Raw genomic sequence first — 15,041 nt, forward strand, 5'->3', positions numbered from 1 at the left:
GTTGAGAAAGAAATGAGTTACATGGGAGCAAAAATGGAATTTTGCATTGAGCTCATTTCTGAGATGTTCGACCACACATCTCAGAAGCACTTTATTATTTGGAGCAAAATTTTGAATGAAGTTTTCTAGTGCTAATTTCTTGTAATTGTCTTTAGAAATAGTTTCCTGCACTTTGTGTTGAGAAAATAGGGGGTTGTGTTTATCTCTGGTCTCCAGAGCAGGTGGATGGGACAACAGCTTTTCTGAAGATGCGCAAGTATGAGGTTCTGGGGTATTCTTCTGCTCAAACCTCTGAAAGTCTGGATGACCTTTTAAAATCCCTCTGTTTGCCGGAGTTTTGAAAAGAATGTAACTATTGGAATAAGTTTGAATTACGTCTCATTGTGATCTTACATATTTACTCTGGTTTTGAACAGATTGAGAATCTGGATCCCCGTGGAATCCAGCTGTCTGCTCTCTTTATGAGTGGTGTGGACATGGCTCTTTTTGCCAACGATGCCTGCGGACAGCCGATTCCGTGGGAGCATTGCTGTCCCTGGATGTATTTTGATGGGAAGTTATTCCAGACCAAGCTCATCAAAGCAAGCCGGGAGAAAGTTCCGCTCATCGACCTCTGTGATGGTCAGGTGTGTAGTTGTGTGGGGTGATGGAGTGTCCCATGCGTCCACAAGGGTTCCATGGCATGGGTTGTCATTCACCACATGTGTCACCTCTGCTTTTAAAGGCAAATATGAGGGGGATGGCTAATGGGTGGGTTTTGCTGTTTAGTTCCTTATTTCTTGATGAGTAGGATGGCATTTGGGTAGATTTGGAAGAAGAGGCATCAAGTTGAATTTGATTTTTTTTTTCTCTCTGGAAACGGAAACACTGATATGATGAATGGCCAAGTCGGAAACTCTGCTCATTTGTTCAAGTCCCACGTTTTTGGGTCAGACAGTTCAAAGGACTAAGCTGCACTGGGTTTGTAGTGAAAGAAAATTGGTGTTTTTTAACTGATTTGACAGACTGTGTAGTCATTCTTGGGGTCCTCAGCTCAAAATCTTTTCACATTTCTTACAATTGTCTTAAAATACGAATGAAGGCCTTTTTTGTGTTAACCAAATCATGCAAAGTTACTATCCACCTGTAAAACCAGGAAACTGATAAAAGATTTTACTGAATAACCCAAATTTTTTGTTTTTAACTTTTTGAAAGATATGAAATAGTATCCCTTCTTTTTTTGTGACTTGAGGGAACCTGATCCTAGCTTTGTTACTGATGGTGGCTGTGGTGCTTTCTCAGGGTTATAACCCTCCAGGCATGTTTCAGCCTGTATGCACAGACTCTGGTTTGCAGTCCAGGTTTAGGATGATGATTCTGTCTCTACTTCTCTATTATTTTGGGTTTTCCTTTGAATTTGTTGTGTAAATGTAGCTTTATACAATTGAAATGAGAATTCTAATGTCCCTCTTGTGACCTTCTCTTTATTCCTAGGCTGAGCAGGCAGCCAAGGTTGAAAAGATGCGTCAGAGCATCCTAGAAGGATTAAATTTCTCCAGGCAGAACCATCCTCTCCCTTTCCCACCTCCACCTGCCATGCCTTTCTATCCAGCTTCTATGTATCCTCGACACTTTGGGCCAGTCCCACCACCTCAGGGCAGGGGGAGAGGCTTTGCTGGTAAGTGATGGGACAGCGGTGCCACACATTAACTTACCTCGCACATTCCCAAAACTACCAACTCTGGTCAATTTCTTAGGGAAAACACAGAAAAGCAAGTGGTCAGCTTGTGTTGGCATGTGCCAATCACTGTATTTTGGGGTTGCTTTTATTAGCCCAGTGGTATGGAACGTGGTGTATTGCTGCGTATTTTCATCAAGATTTTAGTAACTGTGCCAGATCAAAATATTTTTACTGTTGTTGTAGAACTAGAAAAAAGAGGAATGGATTGACACTGGGCGGTATGAAAAAGCTTTGATTTGCACAGTAAATTGGTTCAAAACATTTATAAATTACCAGACACAGTTTAACTGTCAGGGCTGAAGACAACCTTCCCCCCTCCCCACTCCTCTGTGTTTTGCTGCAGTCATATAACCATTGGCACCCTCAAGTGTATATACTGACATAACCATTCTAGGCTGTTCCTAGAATTGCTCCCTTCCTCGAAATCTTTCCGTACCAAGGCCCAGAGGTGTATAGATACCGGCCACAGGCATCTCAGGGGTGCCATGACTGTAGCTACCAATGCTCGCTGCCAGAAAATTGTCACAAGCCTTTACAATGCCATAGAAGTTGGGATCCCATTCCAAGCCCCAAGGCCTGCCCTTCGGATCAGAGGCTCCCTGCTGGCTGAGGCAGCAGGACACCTTTGGCCAGGGCTGCCTCAGCAGTGCTGCAGCATTGCCTACAGGAGCCCGGCCCGCAGGAGCACGGCCCTCCCGCCTGGCTCTGGAAGGGTGGAAGGAGGCAGCAACCTCTCTGCTGGGGCCTTCCCGGTTGCGTGGCCCCCTCACAGCTTTTCCCCTGTCTTTCTTTACCCTGGGTCTAACAGGAGTCTATGGCTTCGGAGGCCCTTATGGGGAAACAGTAGCCACAGGCACTTACCGGGCCTTCCGGGTGGCGGCAGCGGCAGGACACTCCGGAGCCTTCTCTGGCAATGACAGCAACAGGACTAGCAAGTTTCAGGGCGGTAATTATACCCAAACCCCTTTTCTTAGAGCTTCTGGCAACGGCTTCCTCCACTGTACGGGTTGGTCTGAGGCTTTCCTACTGACTCCCTGTCTCCTTAACTGTCTCAGCTTCCCTCTCTAGAGCCTGCCCGGCTGCTGTCCGCTCTGCTCCCGTCCCTGCCGCAAGCCCCCAGCGCCAGCCCTCCTCGTGCCAGAAACCTCTCCAAACACAGGAGAGCCTAAAACCCAGTGGGCAGCCTGTCTCCTGTGCTCCCACTGGTGAAGAGGGCATCTGTAACCCACTGGCCTCTGTATTAACAGGGAATTTCCAAAATCTGGGGACAGTTGAGCTTTTTGCAAAGACCAGCGTAGAAATGACTGACTTTGGTGTTACTGCTGAGCCCTTCTTTGCTGGCATCAGTGCTGGTTTGGACACAGGAGTGGGATTTACTTCCCTACCTGTGTACCCATTGCTCACTTCCCATATGATGTGAGATGATGGAAACCTGTTGAGGGTAAATTTTTCTCACATATTTAGCTGTTCTTTCTGGCCTCTGAGCTTTTATCCTAAGAGCAAACATACCTCTAGTGCTTCATGTGTGGATAACTTCGGCCGTGCAAACCATCTGCCTTTGGAGCTGAAGGACTTGCACAGAGAAGTAGGAGCCTTCTGGATGTAATCAGTAGTGTAGTTCCCAGCCTATAACATTTGGAGACTAATTATGGCTGTGTAAATGCTGTGGTTTGTAACCCTTTTGGTGCTGATGGTCTTACCAGTAACATCTTGCTCAGTTCACATACCTGGATTTCTTGAAATATATGTTATGCCCCAGAACTGATTTAGTATACAGACATGAGCAACTTGAACAAAAGTTGTAGTTGCATCTTAGACAACTGTAACTTTAGCTGCTTTCTTTGAGGGGGAATGATGAATACACCTTTTAAACTAGATCTGTTTGGATGCTACATTTTTATAGCAACTTAGTGTTAGTAGAGCTTATCCAGCCTAGTAAGTTCTATATTGCCAATATAATCTGTGTGATCTGTGCTTATACTTGCTGTTGGCTAAAATGTGCCTTGAACCTGCAAGAGTTCCTTCTTCTTCAAGAATGCAGGTAAAAAACAATCTTCAGCCAGCTTGTAAAATTCTGCTGGTTTCTTGAGGCCTATCTCAAGTATATTTTTAATTACTGAAACTGAAGCATTCATGTCAGATAACTTCTCTTTTAAGAATTCATATGTATTTTTAAAAAGGTATGGGGAGAAACAGGCTCATGGAGTTCTAACACTTCTGGAATACTGCAAAAATGAGCAATAATCTCACAGTATCCCTAGAGGAAATGGGTTATGTGGTGAAATCTGGGCAAAGCAGCTTTCCACTCATTTGGAACTTTACTGTGATTATTGTGAAGGTCAAAGTTTGGTTTTGCTTTTATGTGCAGGAGTCCAACCTATTCCTTCTCAGGGAGGGAAACTTGAAATTGCCGGCACTGTAGTCGGCCATTGGGCTGGAAGCAGACGTGGACGAGGGGGGAGAGGGCCATTTCCTCTGCAGGTGGTGTCCGTGGGAGGACCAGCCAGAGGGTAAGTGCCAGCCTGGGAACGTGCTTCTCACGTGGGATTTAATGACTGGGGAAGCAAGGAAAGCAGGGAGAAGTTGGAAGCAGTAGAGATTGCATATAACACACTTTAGGACACTTAGGGTCAATTATACCCAGTGAATATTCAGGAAAAACATTGGCATTCCTTTTCAGATGCTTTTCACCAGTTATTTGTATAGTTATAAGCATTTTTATGTGCAAATAAAATTCATACTCAATCTGAAATATATATATACACACACACACAGAGGTTGCTTTTGCATGAGGAGATGACTTCAGGACTTTTCCATTAAACCAGTAGATACATTACATTAAATTCCTTTCTTTTTTTATGGAAGGACATTTATTAAGAAGTATGATAACAGTTTTAATAACTACATTATACAATCCTGTGAAGCAGAAAACACCTGAAGGGCTGAGTTTAATAGTTTTCTGAGTTTAATTTCTGAGTTTAATAGTTCTCTGTTACAGTCATGATGGAAGTGTGCTTAAAAGAATATTAGTTTCTTCAGCTCTTCCACTTAATTTCACTACAGCTGAAGTTATAGGTGCTCAACATGTGTGAAAACCAAGTACTTTATTGCAAAAATACCTAGTTTGTTACTTTTAAGTTGGTATTTTTTTCCATAGGCTTGCTGGTTCTGTGCCTTAAAGAACTCTCTTTATCTTTCATTAAGGTTGTGTCTATTACAGAAGAGAATCCTAAAGTACTATGATTTATGTGTGGTGTCTGTCTGTATTAGGAGTGGAGTAAAGCTGATGGATTTATTGCCACCTTGAGCTAGGGAGCAGCAGTGTGAAAGACTGCACTGCATGAATTTCATCTGTCTGTTAATTTACGCCAGTGTGCACTATGAAGCTTCATGCTGGAGTCAGCCAGAGCTGTTGGGATGCCTGTCATGTTGGGCTGAGTGAGGAGCTGGGTTAATGGAAGCCCAGGGAGAATAGGAGCTGCAGTAGGGCCAGGGAGAGGCAGGAGCAGTGGGAACAAATGTGAAGCAGTTCAGTGGCGGCAGAGCTGACCCTTTGAGGGGACCCCATTTAGCTAGGACCGCCCAGTTCTCAAGAATGAGATCCAGCTGCCAAAACAGAAGCATTGAGTGTTGTTTTAGGTGTTTCAGACAGCGGTCAGGCACCTGTGCGGGTGTGGGGGGGCTTTGGGAGCCCTGCTCCCAAATCCCAAATCCAGAGCAGCATCTGGAGAGAGTGGGAGTGAGCAAAGGTGCCTCATTGAACCTCATTGAAATGAGGTTCTTGGATGATCATCAGTTCTGTTTTTCATGAGGATACATGAACAGAGCTGGTTGCTTCTCCCAGTGATCTGCACTCTGTGTGGGGAGGTGCTGCTGATGATGGCTGGTGTCCTGCCAAAGCCAGTGTCTGCCAAAGCACCCTGAGCAAGGTCTGTGGGCAGCCTAGGGCTCAGAGCTCGCTTACATCCACACAAGACAGCAGTTCCTCCATCTCCTGAAGAGGGAAATAGCTGAATTCATGCAGAACATCAGTAGCCGGGAGCTGAGAACTCTCCTTATCTGGGAAGTGAACAGATCACTGAAAGGGTGTTGCTGCTCCTGCCAGTACCTTTATGACAGAGAAATAGATTTTTCAGTAGTAGATTTCAATTTGAGATAAAATGCCTGAAGTTTCTTTTCGTTGAAGGTGCTGTCTTAAGGCAGTAATGTTTGGTGCAGCTTGTCACTCCAAAGAGACAGGAAAACTGTCAATGTCAGATCTTCCTGTTTCCATCAGATCAGCACTGATAGGACACTGGTCACATGTAGAGTTACTAGAATAGGCCAGAGGGAAAATGACTGCGGGCAGCTTACCCGTTTGTTGGGTCAGTTGATACTAAAGTAGAACCAATAGGAAAACATGAGTTAAGGGAAAACTTGTGTCAAGGATTCTGCCTAAAGACAGAGTCACAGAACCATAAAATATTTTGAGTTAGAAAGGAGCCAAAAGGATCATGGAGTCCAACCCTTGGTCCTGCACAGACACCCCAACAATCCCACCCTGGGCATCCCTGGCAGCGCTGTCCAAACGCTCCTGGAGCTCTGGCAGCCTCGGGGCCATGCCCATTCCCTGGGGAGCCTGGGCAGTGCCAGCACCCTCTGGGGGATGAACCTTTCCTGATCTCCAATGCTTTAACAGCAGGTTCATGTTGGTAGAGGTTATTTCCTACCAAAGGTCACAACTAGGAAACAGCACAGCAAATTGTCTTAGTTCATGGCCCCGTTTTGTACATTTGTATTCCATTTTATCTTTCAGCAGAGGGGACTGAGTCAGGTTTATTCACCCCATTGCCTCATGTCTCTGCAATGCTGAGCTCAGATATTGTTCTTATTGTGTAAAATTATACCAGCTGCTTTGTCTTAGCCTCTATCCTTCAGTGTATTTAGTGTGATTTTCTGAGGGGGAAAAGTTTTTCTCAGCTCCTCGAAGGGCATACTTTGACCTTGTAAAAAGAGAGCCAGTGAGATTGGCAAGGAGGGAACACAGTGAGAGGAACTTACATGCAAACCACAGCTCCTCTCTCTTCATTCTCTGCTGTTGCTTCTTTAAAACCCAGCACTGCCCTGGGCAGCCTGTACCAGGGCTTGACCCTTTCTGTGAACAAATTTGTCCAAATATATCTTATCTAAACCACCTCCCCTGGCACAGCTTGAGACCAAGGTGAGAAAGTTTGGTTTCATCTAATGTAATCTGTACTGAATCACACCAAAAACCACCACCTAATGTGTCTAAGTTGGGAGTCTCCATTGGAAAACATCCCAACTTACCAACTGCCACATGCCAGATAAAGGTGAAACTTTTATTCTCTCAGTTTCTTAGATAATTTTGTGCCTACACGACTTTTTAATTCTGCCTCACTTTTCTTTTATCAGAGCCTGTCTCATGTGTTTACATTGGGAACTGTTACTTAATGGGGGAAATGACTTTCTATGTGGTTCAAATTGCTGTTTTTGTAAGGTGAAAGTATTTTGAGCTCTGGTTTTAAAGTGCCGTGAGGATAATTTGACACTTGGAAAATGTTTCTGCAAAGCTTGAAAATATAATTTATTGTTTCTTTTGAATGGAAATCTAGAAAGAGACATTTTATTGCTCCGGACCTGAAAGGTTTGTTGGGTTTGGTACAATTGCAAGCAGCAGAACCCTGCAATTCAGAATTAGGCATCTTTCTTCTTTCAAGATGTGTTGATGATAGGCACTAGACCATAAAGCTAGGGAAATAGTAGTCTGGCAAAACTAAATGTAAAGTAGTTGTCAACAAAACTGATCAGTGTTTTATTTTCTCCCCTTGCCTCACCCCTGCAGGCGACCTAGAGGAGTTATCTCCACTCCGGTGATAAGAACTTTTGGAAGAGGTGGAAGGTACTATGGGCGAGGTTATAAAAGCCAGGGAGCAATTCAGGTAATGAAGCCATGTGCCTGACTGCAGCACGCTCTGTGACGGGCTGGGCTGGGGTGGACTCCAGACCAGCACCACTTTAACAGCTACAAGTGTTTCTGGCGACCTGTGGAAGCTGTGAGCTGCACAGCGGTGACAGGACAGGCTGGTGTCACAGCTCACTTAAAGCAAACTTTGCTTCTAAAGACAGATGTGGAAGAATGTATTTTGACATGAATCCTGTGCCTACACAGCTCTAACCAGCCATGGGAGTAGAAGAAAATTTAGAAAATGGGAGAAATACAAAGCTGAAACAAATTAGCAGTTCTGTTCCTGCCCCACTCTTCCCCAGTTTCTTTTCTGGGACCACAGTCCAGCCTCATGAAGGAAAGTTTGTAGCAGTGAAGGATCTTTGCTGCTGCCGTGCTCCAGATGTAAAAGGTCACTCTAAACTTCCTGGGAATAGCAGAGCAACCTTTCCCCCTGAGCACGCGGGTTCCTTCCTGGTGACACCCTGCAAAGCGTCCATGGCTCATGACTTCTGTCTGTTCCATGGATCCTTCAAATATAGCTGAGGCACACTGCTGATCTGTACGAGATGCCAGTTGCTTTCAGAGTTCTGTTTTCCTCCCTTTTCCATGGTTCTGGCTGCTATGCAGTTTGGATGAATGAGTAGTAAATAGCTGGAAAAATTTCCACAATAACTATGTCATGTGGATATACCATTTGTCAGGGAGACCTGAGAGTAGGGGGCTTTTTTCAGGTGTCAGACAGTAAAAGAATGTTCTCCAGTAGATAATGGAGCAACTATTAACTTCCAGTAAAACTGTGTTACAGATGTAAAAATTCAAATACTTCTCTTTCTTGTTAAATTGCTGTGTACGCAGACTATATGTCTACAAATATGCCTGTGAATCTGAAACTTTACATCTTTAAATAGAAGAGAAACCACTGTGTTGATAATAGGGCATCTAATTTCTGAGTACCTTAAGCTTTGAAATAAAGGAAATCCTGAAAACGAGCTCCCAAATACTCCAGGCTTACCACAGGTGTACATATGGGAGTATAGTTCAGGTAGTAGCTGCAGGTGTCTTGACAAGTGCCATCAAGGTTGGGCATTTGCATTTTTATTAATGATCCGTAATTTGGATGGTAAATACTTGTGATAACAAGGACCTGTGTGTAAAATTGTGCCTGGAGAAGATAAATGGCATGTTCTGTGGACCTGAGCTGATTGCATTTTGTGGTCATCAAGGCCATATAGGATGTTCCTTGTAGAGGAAGAGAAAAAAGATAATTTAAAATGCACATGGCTGGGAGAACTTGGGAAAGTTCCCACGCAGTGAGTGGACTGTGAGGGCCAGATGAGGCTGGGAGGTGCCAGTGGCCCCTCTGCCTCACTGAGGCAGTGCCTCCGCAGGGCCAGGCTCAGCCCGAGGCACTTCCTCCCCTCAGCTTGGGAGTCTGACCAAAACGAGCTCTTTGGATTTATCCAACACACCAGATTGGTCTGTTTTGTCCCAGGATGAGACTTTCCACTCTTGTTCTGGAAAGAAACTAAAGCATGTCTTGAAAGCTGAACTTAAGGATGTCTGTAAAGAGGCACGATGACAGTGATCAGTGTACCTTGTGCAGTCCCATACCTGTGCAGTGGGACTGAGAATTGTGATTATCTGGATAATGAGAATGCTAGAGAACAGCAGTTCTGACTCACCTGCAAAGTCCTTCTGTAAAATCCTTCAGCAGCTTACTGCAGGTGTTCTAGTAGGTAACAGTGGAGGTTTTTATACTGCAGAGCTGTTTGCTGCTGTTTGAGGTGTCCCTGTCTTAAGCCATTTCTTAGCACTTGACTTTGTGAACAGTGTGACAGACCACTGTGCTGCTTCTTAGCAGCCTAACCTGCTTATTTTGGTTTGTTTAAAGCCTATTATGTTTCTGGAACGCTAAGGTTAATTATAAATACTTAAAAACTAATTGTATGCTGCATCAGTCTGGTTTTTATGGCTATACTCAGTCTTGTACAATTTTACTATATGCTTTTTTCTGAAAGCCTTTCCTAATCTTGGAAGCATATAGCTTGGTGCAGGGAATCGTGCATGGTGCCTCTGCTCTCCTCCAAACGCTGGTTGGAAACAGTCGTGTTTGTATTTGAGTAACACGGAATCCTGCCCCTGAATCACAGCATACATGAACCAAGGAGCGCAGTGCAGCTGTACATTGATTCTCAGTTTCGGTGTTTCAGACATTTATGTAGCTCTGATGTTGTGAAAGGAGGGCAACAGAAAAGTTAAAAATAAAGCATTGCCCCAGGGGCATCAGAAGGCTCTGGGGAACACCGAAAATCCTCTCCATGTATTTTGTGGGCCACTTCTTTCAGCAATGCCTAATATTTGGTGTTCACTCATGACCCTGTGCCCTGCATGCTGCCTGTTGTAGTGTCCTTATATCAGACTGTACATTTATATACATTTTTAGCACTGGTTCTTCAGTAATTCTCTTCTTTTTTTAACAACTAGGGCAAACCTCCTTACGCTGCTTCAGCAGAAGAAGTAGCCAAAGAACTTAAGTCAAAATCCGAGGAATCTAAATCCTCACTTGTGTCTTCAGATGGATCCCTGGCTGAAAATGGAGTTGTGACTGAGGAAAAACCAGCTTCCCAGATGAATGGGAATACAGGAGACATCAGGGCTTCCAATCAGTCTGAAAGTGCCTTGAGTAATGACTCTAAAATGTGCAATACGAATCCTCACTTAAATGCACTAAATGCAGACAGTGTTTGCCATAAAGATGATGCTCTTGAGGCCACTGTCTTAAAAAAAGAAGAGTAAACTTATTTTTTATAGAGGGTGAAGGATGTTGGGAAGGGTCAGGATTAGGAATACCTGGAAAGAAAGAGAGCCTACAGTTATGTACATTTTTTCCTTTCCGTAAGAGAAAAATGAGGACTTTGGAAATTCGGATCCCTCTTTGATGTCAGAGATTTAAACAACACATTTTTTTAGTTTTAACCAGTTGTAGTCAAAATGCTACAATAAAACAAAAAAAAAAAAAAAAAAAAAAAAAAAGAATGAAGAGCATTTGACTCCCGCACTTAAAATGAAGTATACATAAAGTTTAAACTGGTTATGACAAAAGCTTGTAGTTTTGTTTTTTGAAATATAAAGAAAACAAATTTTGGCAGTCTTTAAGTATATATAGCTTAAAACTATAATTTTTAGTACTTGGCACCATATGTATGCCATTATATTTGATTTTGCATTACTGTGTCACAATAAAGCTTTCTTTAAGGCTTTGATTTCATGATTATGGGGGGAAAAAGGCACAACCACAGTTTTTTCTTTCTGAAATCTCATCACCGTTGCCGTGGTTCTTTTGTGTTAAAAATGTGCAAACTCTCGAAACTACCAATTCTCAGTAACACTGCAGTTCTGCTGAGTTCAATAGACATCATACATATGTTACGAGCGAGTTAAACGGAGATAAACTTGAAATCATAGAAGCTACAAACGACCTTTCAAAACAAACACAATATGTTAGGAAACTTTTTGTGACTAATACCATGCATCCGTGATCAATGAACTATGTGGTTTTGAATCAGACGTAGACCATTAGTACTACTATTTGAGCTAAACTTCTGCATGGTTCATGATTTTTAAAGTGTGTAGTTAATATTATGCATGTTATTGTCCTCTTTCTTCCATTCTTACAAGTACTGTGCCCATTTGCAAAACAAAAAAAAGCTAATAATCAGTAATAGTCCTATAAAAGATGTTAACTATGTTTAGTCATTGACTGATCTTGCTCTAACCTTAAAATTTTGTGATTATTGACCTCTGTTGCATTTATTCTAAAACTTAAAAAAAAAAATTATCTAGCCGTTTTGAATATCAACGTTACCCTGGTGTACTCATTGCTGTATGCATTATTGTTCTCTGTTGCTGTTTTATGCCTTCATATTAGCAAATATGAAATTCTGTGAAAAACAAAAAAAAAAAAAAACGCTTTGATCTTCAAAAAAAAAGTACCCCCCTTCTGTAGCAGGAAACAAATGGCTTGTTCTTGAGAACTTTCCCATCAAGAATTTAGTATAAGCAAATATACCTGTATCATTTTGATGTTTTTGTTAGTGTTTCCAAACTTAATGTACTTCAAAATCAGAATCATTTCTTTATATTCGTTTTCATATAATTCTCCTGATGCTCTTCATCACACATTAGTGATCAGAAATGAGGTGTAATTCCCCATTCCCTGCCCGCCAGAGCTAAGTAGGTATCTTAATGTAAGTTGAAGGGAGTTCTGCCCCAACTCATGGATTGTGCAAGAATGAACTACTGTTGGGTTTGGCTGGTTGTAGATGGATTGTGGTGTGGTGTCTTTGAAGGCTATTGAATGCAACTTACAGTGCTTAATAAAAATCTTTATTCTTTTAGTATAAAATACTGTATGCCTTTTTTGTCAAGTATTTTTTTAATTAATATGTAAATAAAAGGTTTTCCTATGTCCAAGTCAAGTGGTTGAGTTACCAGGATCTGTGGTGTCCTCTTAAAAAGCAGAGGAGAGAAGCATGGCCTTTGGTTGTGGCTGCCCTATTCCTGGCAGTGCCCAGTGGCCAAGTGCCAAGGTTGGACAGGGCTTGGAGCAGCCTGGGACAGTGGAAGGTGTCCCTGCCCATGGCAGGGGTGGCACTGGATGGGCTTTGAGGTCACTTCCAACCCAAACCATTCTGGGATTCTGTGATTCACTTACTGCTGGGGGACACCACACCTGGTTGGAGTCACGCCCTGGCTTTGCTGGTGTGTGCAGCTGCTTTAGATGCCACCTTTAAAAGTCAGATGGTTGAGATGCAAATAAGCCAGAAATAATGGAGGAGCTGTTCAAAGAAAAAGAACTGCAGGTGCTCACAGAGGCTGATGGGGGGTGGCCGGTGAGAGAGTGGTGGGTAATGCCTCTACAGAGCCGGGAACCAGTGAGCGTTACACAAGATCCAACTGACAGAACACGAGGAGCTGCAGGTTTACACCTCAGTGTAAACTGGAGAGCTTTCTCCCCTGCTATGCCTGTCTGCTTGGTGCCCACAGCCATGTTAGTGACAGCCTGGCCCCCAGGCTGTGCGCAGTGGGCACAGCTCCCTCTGCCCTGCCTCGAAGCACAGCTGTGTTTTCCACTAGGGACAGCAACCAGACCTCTCTCCTTCCCGAGTCAGATTCCCCTGTAGCAGCCCGAGGGCTCGTGTCCCCGCCCTCCCTGCTCCATGCCGTGGGACTCGCCCCATGCCAGCACTTGTCTGCTCTGACAGCACGACAGAGCATGACCTGCTTCCTGCTTCTGCAGCTGCAGGGCTCCCCTCGTCCCCTTGCCCGGCAGGTTTCCTTTTTGAGCCCAGCCTGGGAGCTGGAATGGAATAATCAGCATCAGCAAAGCCAAGGTGCATGGCAGTGGTCCCATGTGGCAGTGCCAGTCCCCGGTGCGGGTGCACTGGGAATGAGCTGGGATGGGTGGACTGCGAGAGCCCAGCAACGTTCTGTGACCCTGCACGCCTCGGGACGAGCACAGGGCTGCCTGCTGCTGTCCCGAGCAGCTTCCTGCAGGACAGATGCGTTTAAGAACACCGACACAGTCCTCTCACGGTGAGCTAAACTGGCTCTGGAATCGGTGATCCTATGGAATGACTGGCTACTGCCCGGGCTTGCTCCTGAAGAATATCTTTGACACCTCAATTTATTAGTAGAGTAGAGTAGAGAATATAGGATAGGATGGGATATTTCAGTTGAAAGTGATCCACAAGGATCATTGAGTCGAACTGCATGATCCCTTCAAGGCTGACCAAAAATGTAAGCTTATTCTTAAGGACATTATCCAAATGCCCCTTGAACACTGACAGTTTGGGGCACTGACCCACTCTCCAGTACCCTGATCCAGGGTCTGACCACCCTCTCGGTAAGGAAAGCCCGGGTGTGACCAGTATCTCATTAGCCAGCTCCAGCGTAAGAGTAAAACTGGGAGAATCCGCTCTTTGGCTGGGACGTGGGGCCACTGTCCGCTCTGTGCCATCAGCAACAGCATCGGGGCTCTTCCCTCACTAATCGCCTGTGTTAACGAGCAGGGATGCTCGGCGTGTGCCGCAGCCGGTCCCCGCCAGTGCGCGCTGTATCTCGGGCTTCGCCGGGTCCCCGCCAGGGCAGCGGCAGCGGCAGCGGCGAAGGTTTCGGGTCGGGGGACTCGTAGCGCAGCGGCCCGGCCCGGTTTTGTTCTCGGCTGCCGCCTGCGAGGCAGTGTCCGGGCAGCGGGGAGGGCAGCGAGGCGGCCCGGGGGCAAGAAGGCCTTGCCACCGCCGTCGCCATCGCCGCCGCCGCCGCCGCTCCGCCCCTTCCTGCCCGGGGCCGGGCCGTGGAGCGCCGCCGCCGCTGGGGGCTGCCGGTCCGTGCTAGAGCTGCCGGACGGGTGGCTTTCAGGGGGCTCTGAGAAGCCCTACCCGCGGCTGGGGCCGTTCTCCCTCTCGGTGAACAACAGCTCTGGTGTCCGCCGGACGGAGCCCCAGCTCCTGGTGCAGCCGGGAGGGGGAATGGCCAATGGGGAATGAATGAGGAATGGGGCATGGGGCAGGAGACGTGCAGCCATCGCTCCTGCGCTGGGACGAGATGAGGATGAGGCCGTGCCACGTCCTTCAGTGCTGCCGGTGCCCAGGAGCACCGTTATCCAGCCCCGCAATTATCCAGCCCCGCAATTATCCAGCCCCACGGCAGATAGCAGTACCGGTGGTGGTGAGAGTCTGTGTGATCCTTTAGATCGCACCCAAAGCCTGTAAAGTGAATCCAGCCCCAGCCCAGTCGCGCTCATCTGCCAAGTACAGGTGGGTCCTGTACTTGTACCCGTTGGACAGAGATGGGATGAAGTGGGACAGTGTAGGATCCCAGAAGATAAGGGGTTAATAATATGTGTGTCTCAAGCACTGATAGCTGGACTAGCTGTGGAGCCAACCAAGGATTGTTGGTAATAACACCCCATTGGAAAAGAGCAAGATGTGTCTGGAGAAGGGGTGATGCAGAGGGAGGGCAGCACTTTTCTGGGACAAACATCCTTGTTCCAGTCTCTGGAGATAAGCACAAGAATGAGGCTGAGGAGTGAGCATCGGCTGTAGGAGGTGATCAAAACCACCCATGTCCCTCAAAGCCCTCTGACCCATTTCCAGAAAGATCTGAAAGAATGGACTGCATGGGATGGGATGGGATGGGATGGGATGGGATGGGATGGGATGGGATGGGATGGGATGGGATGGGATGGGATGGGAGCAGAGGACTCATCTAACAGTGATTCCTCTGTTATCTTACTCCAATTTCTGGTTCTTAACAACTCTCAGCAAATAGAAAAGGTTCTAAGCACTTGGAAAATCTCTTTCACCTGGGAAA

The 15,041-nt window shown here is 45.5% G+C and overlaps 1 protein-coding gene across 3 annotated transcripts in view; it reads left to right on the top strand.

The window, feature by feature from the left end:
- FAM120A (family with sequence similarity 120 member A) overlaps positions 1 to 10,703 on the top strand; it is a 46,656-nt gene extending 35,953 nt beyond the window's left edge. For 2 of the 3 annotated variants that reach the window (XM_068201438.1, XM_068201436.1), the window contains exons 13-18: positions 417 to 626; positions 1,474 to 1,657; positions 2,529 to 2,666; positions 4,089 to 4,230; positions 7,563 to 7,659; positions 10,152 to 10,703. In XM_068201438.1, coding sequence (XP_068057539.1) covers positions 417 to 626; positions 1,474 to 1,657; positions 2,529 to 2,666; positions 4,089 to 4,230; positions 7,563 to 7,659; positions 10,152 to 10,463 — 1,083 coding nt within the window. In that variant the 3' untranslated portion in view covers positions 10,464 to 10,703. The remainder of the gene's footprint in view (positions 1 to 416; positions 627 to 1,473; positions 1,658 to 2,528; positions 2,667 to 4,088; positions 4,231 to 7,562; positions 7,660 to 10,151) is intronic. The other variant, XM_068201437.1, reaches the window with a different exon arrangement.
- The last annotated feature ends 4,338 nt before the right edge of the window (positions 10,704 to 15,041 follow it).

Source organism: Anomalospiza imberbis, chromosome 11 (assembly GCF_031753505.1).
Source record: "Anomalospiza imberbis isolate Cuckoo-Finch-1a 21T00152 chromosome 11, ASM3175350v1, whole genome shotgun sequence".
Taxonomy (NCBI): domain Eukaryota; kingdom Metazoa; phylum Chordata; class Aves; order Passeriformes; family Viduidae; genus Anomalospiza; species Anomalospiza imberbis.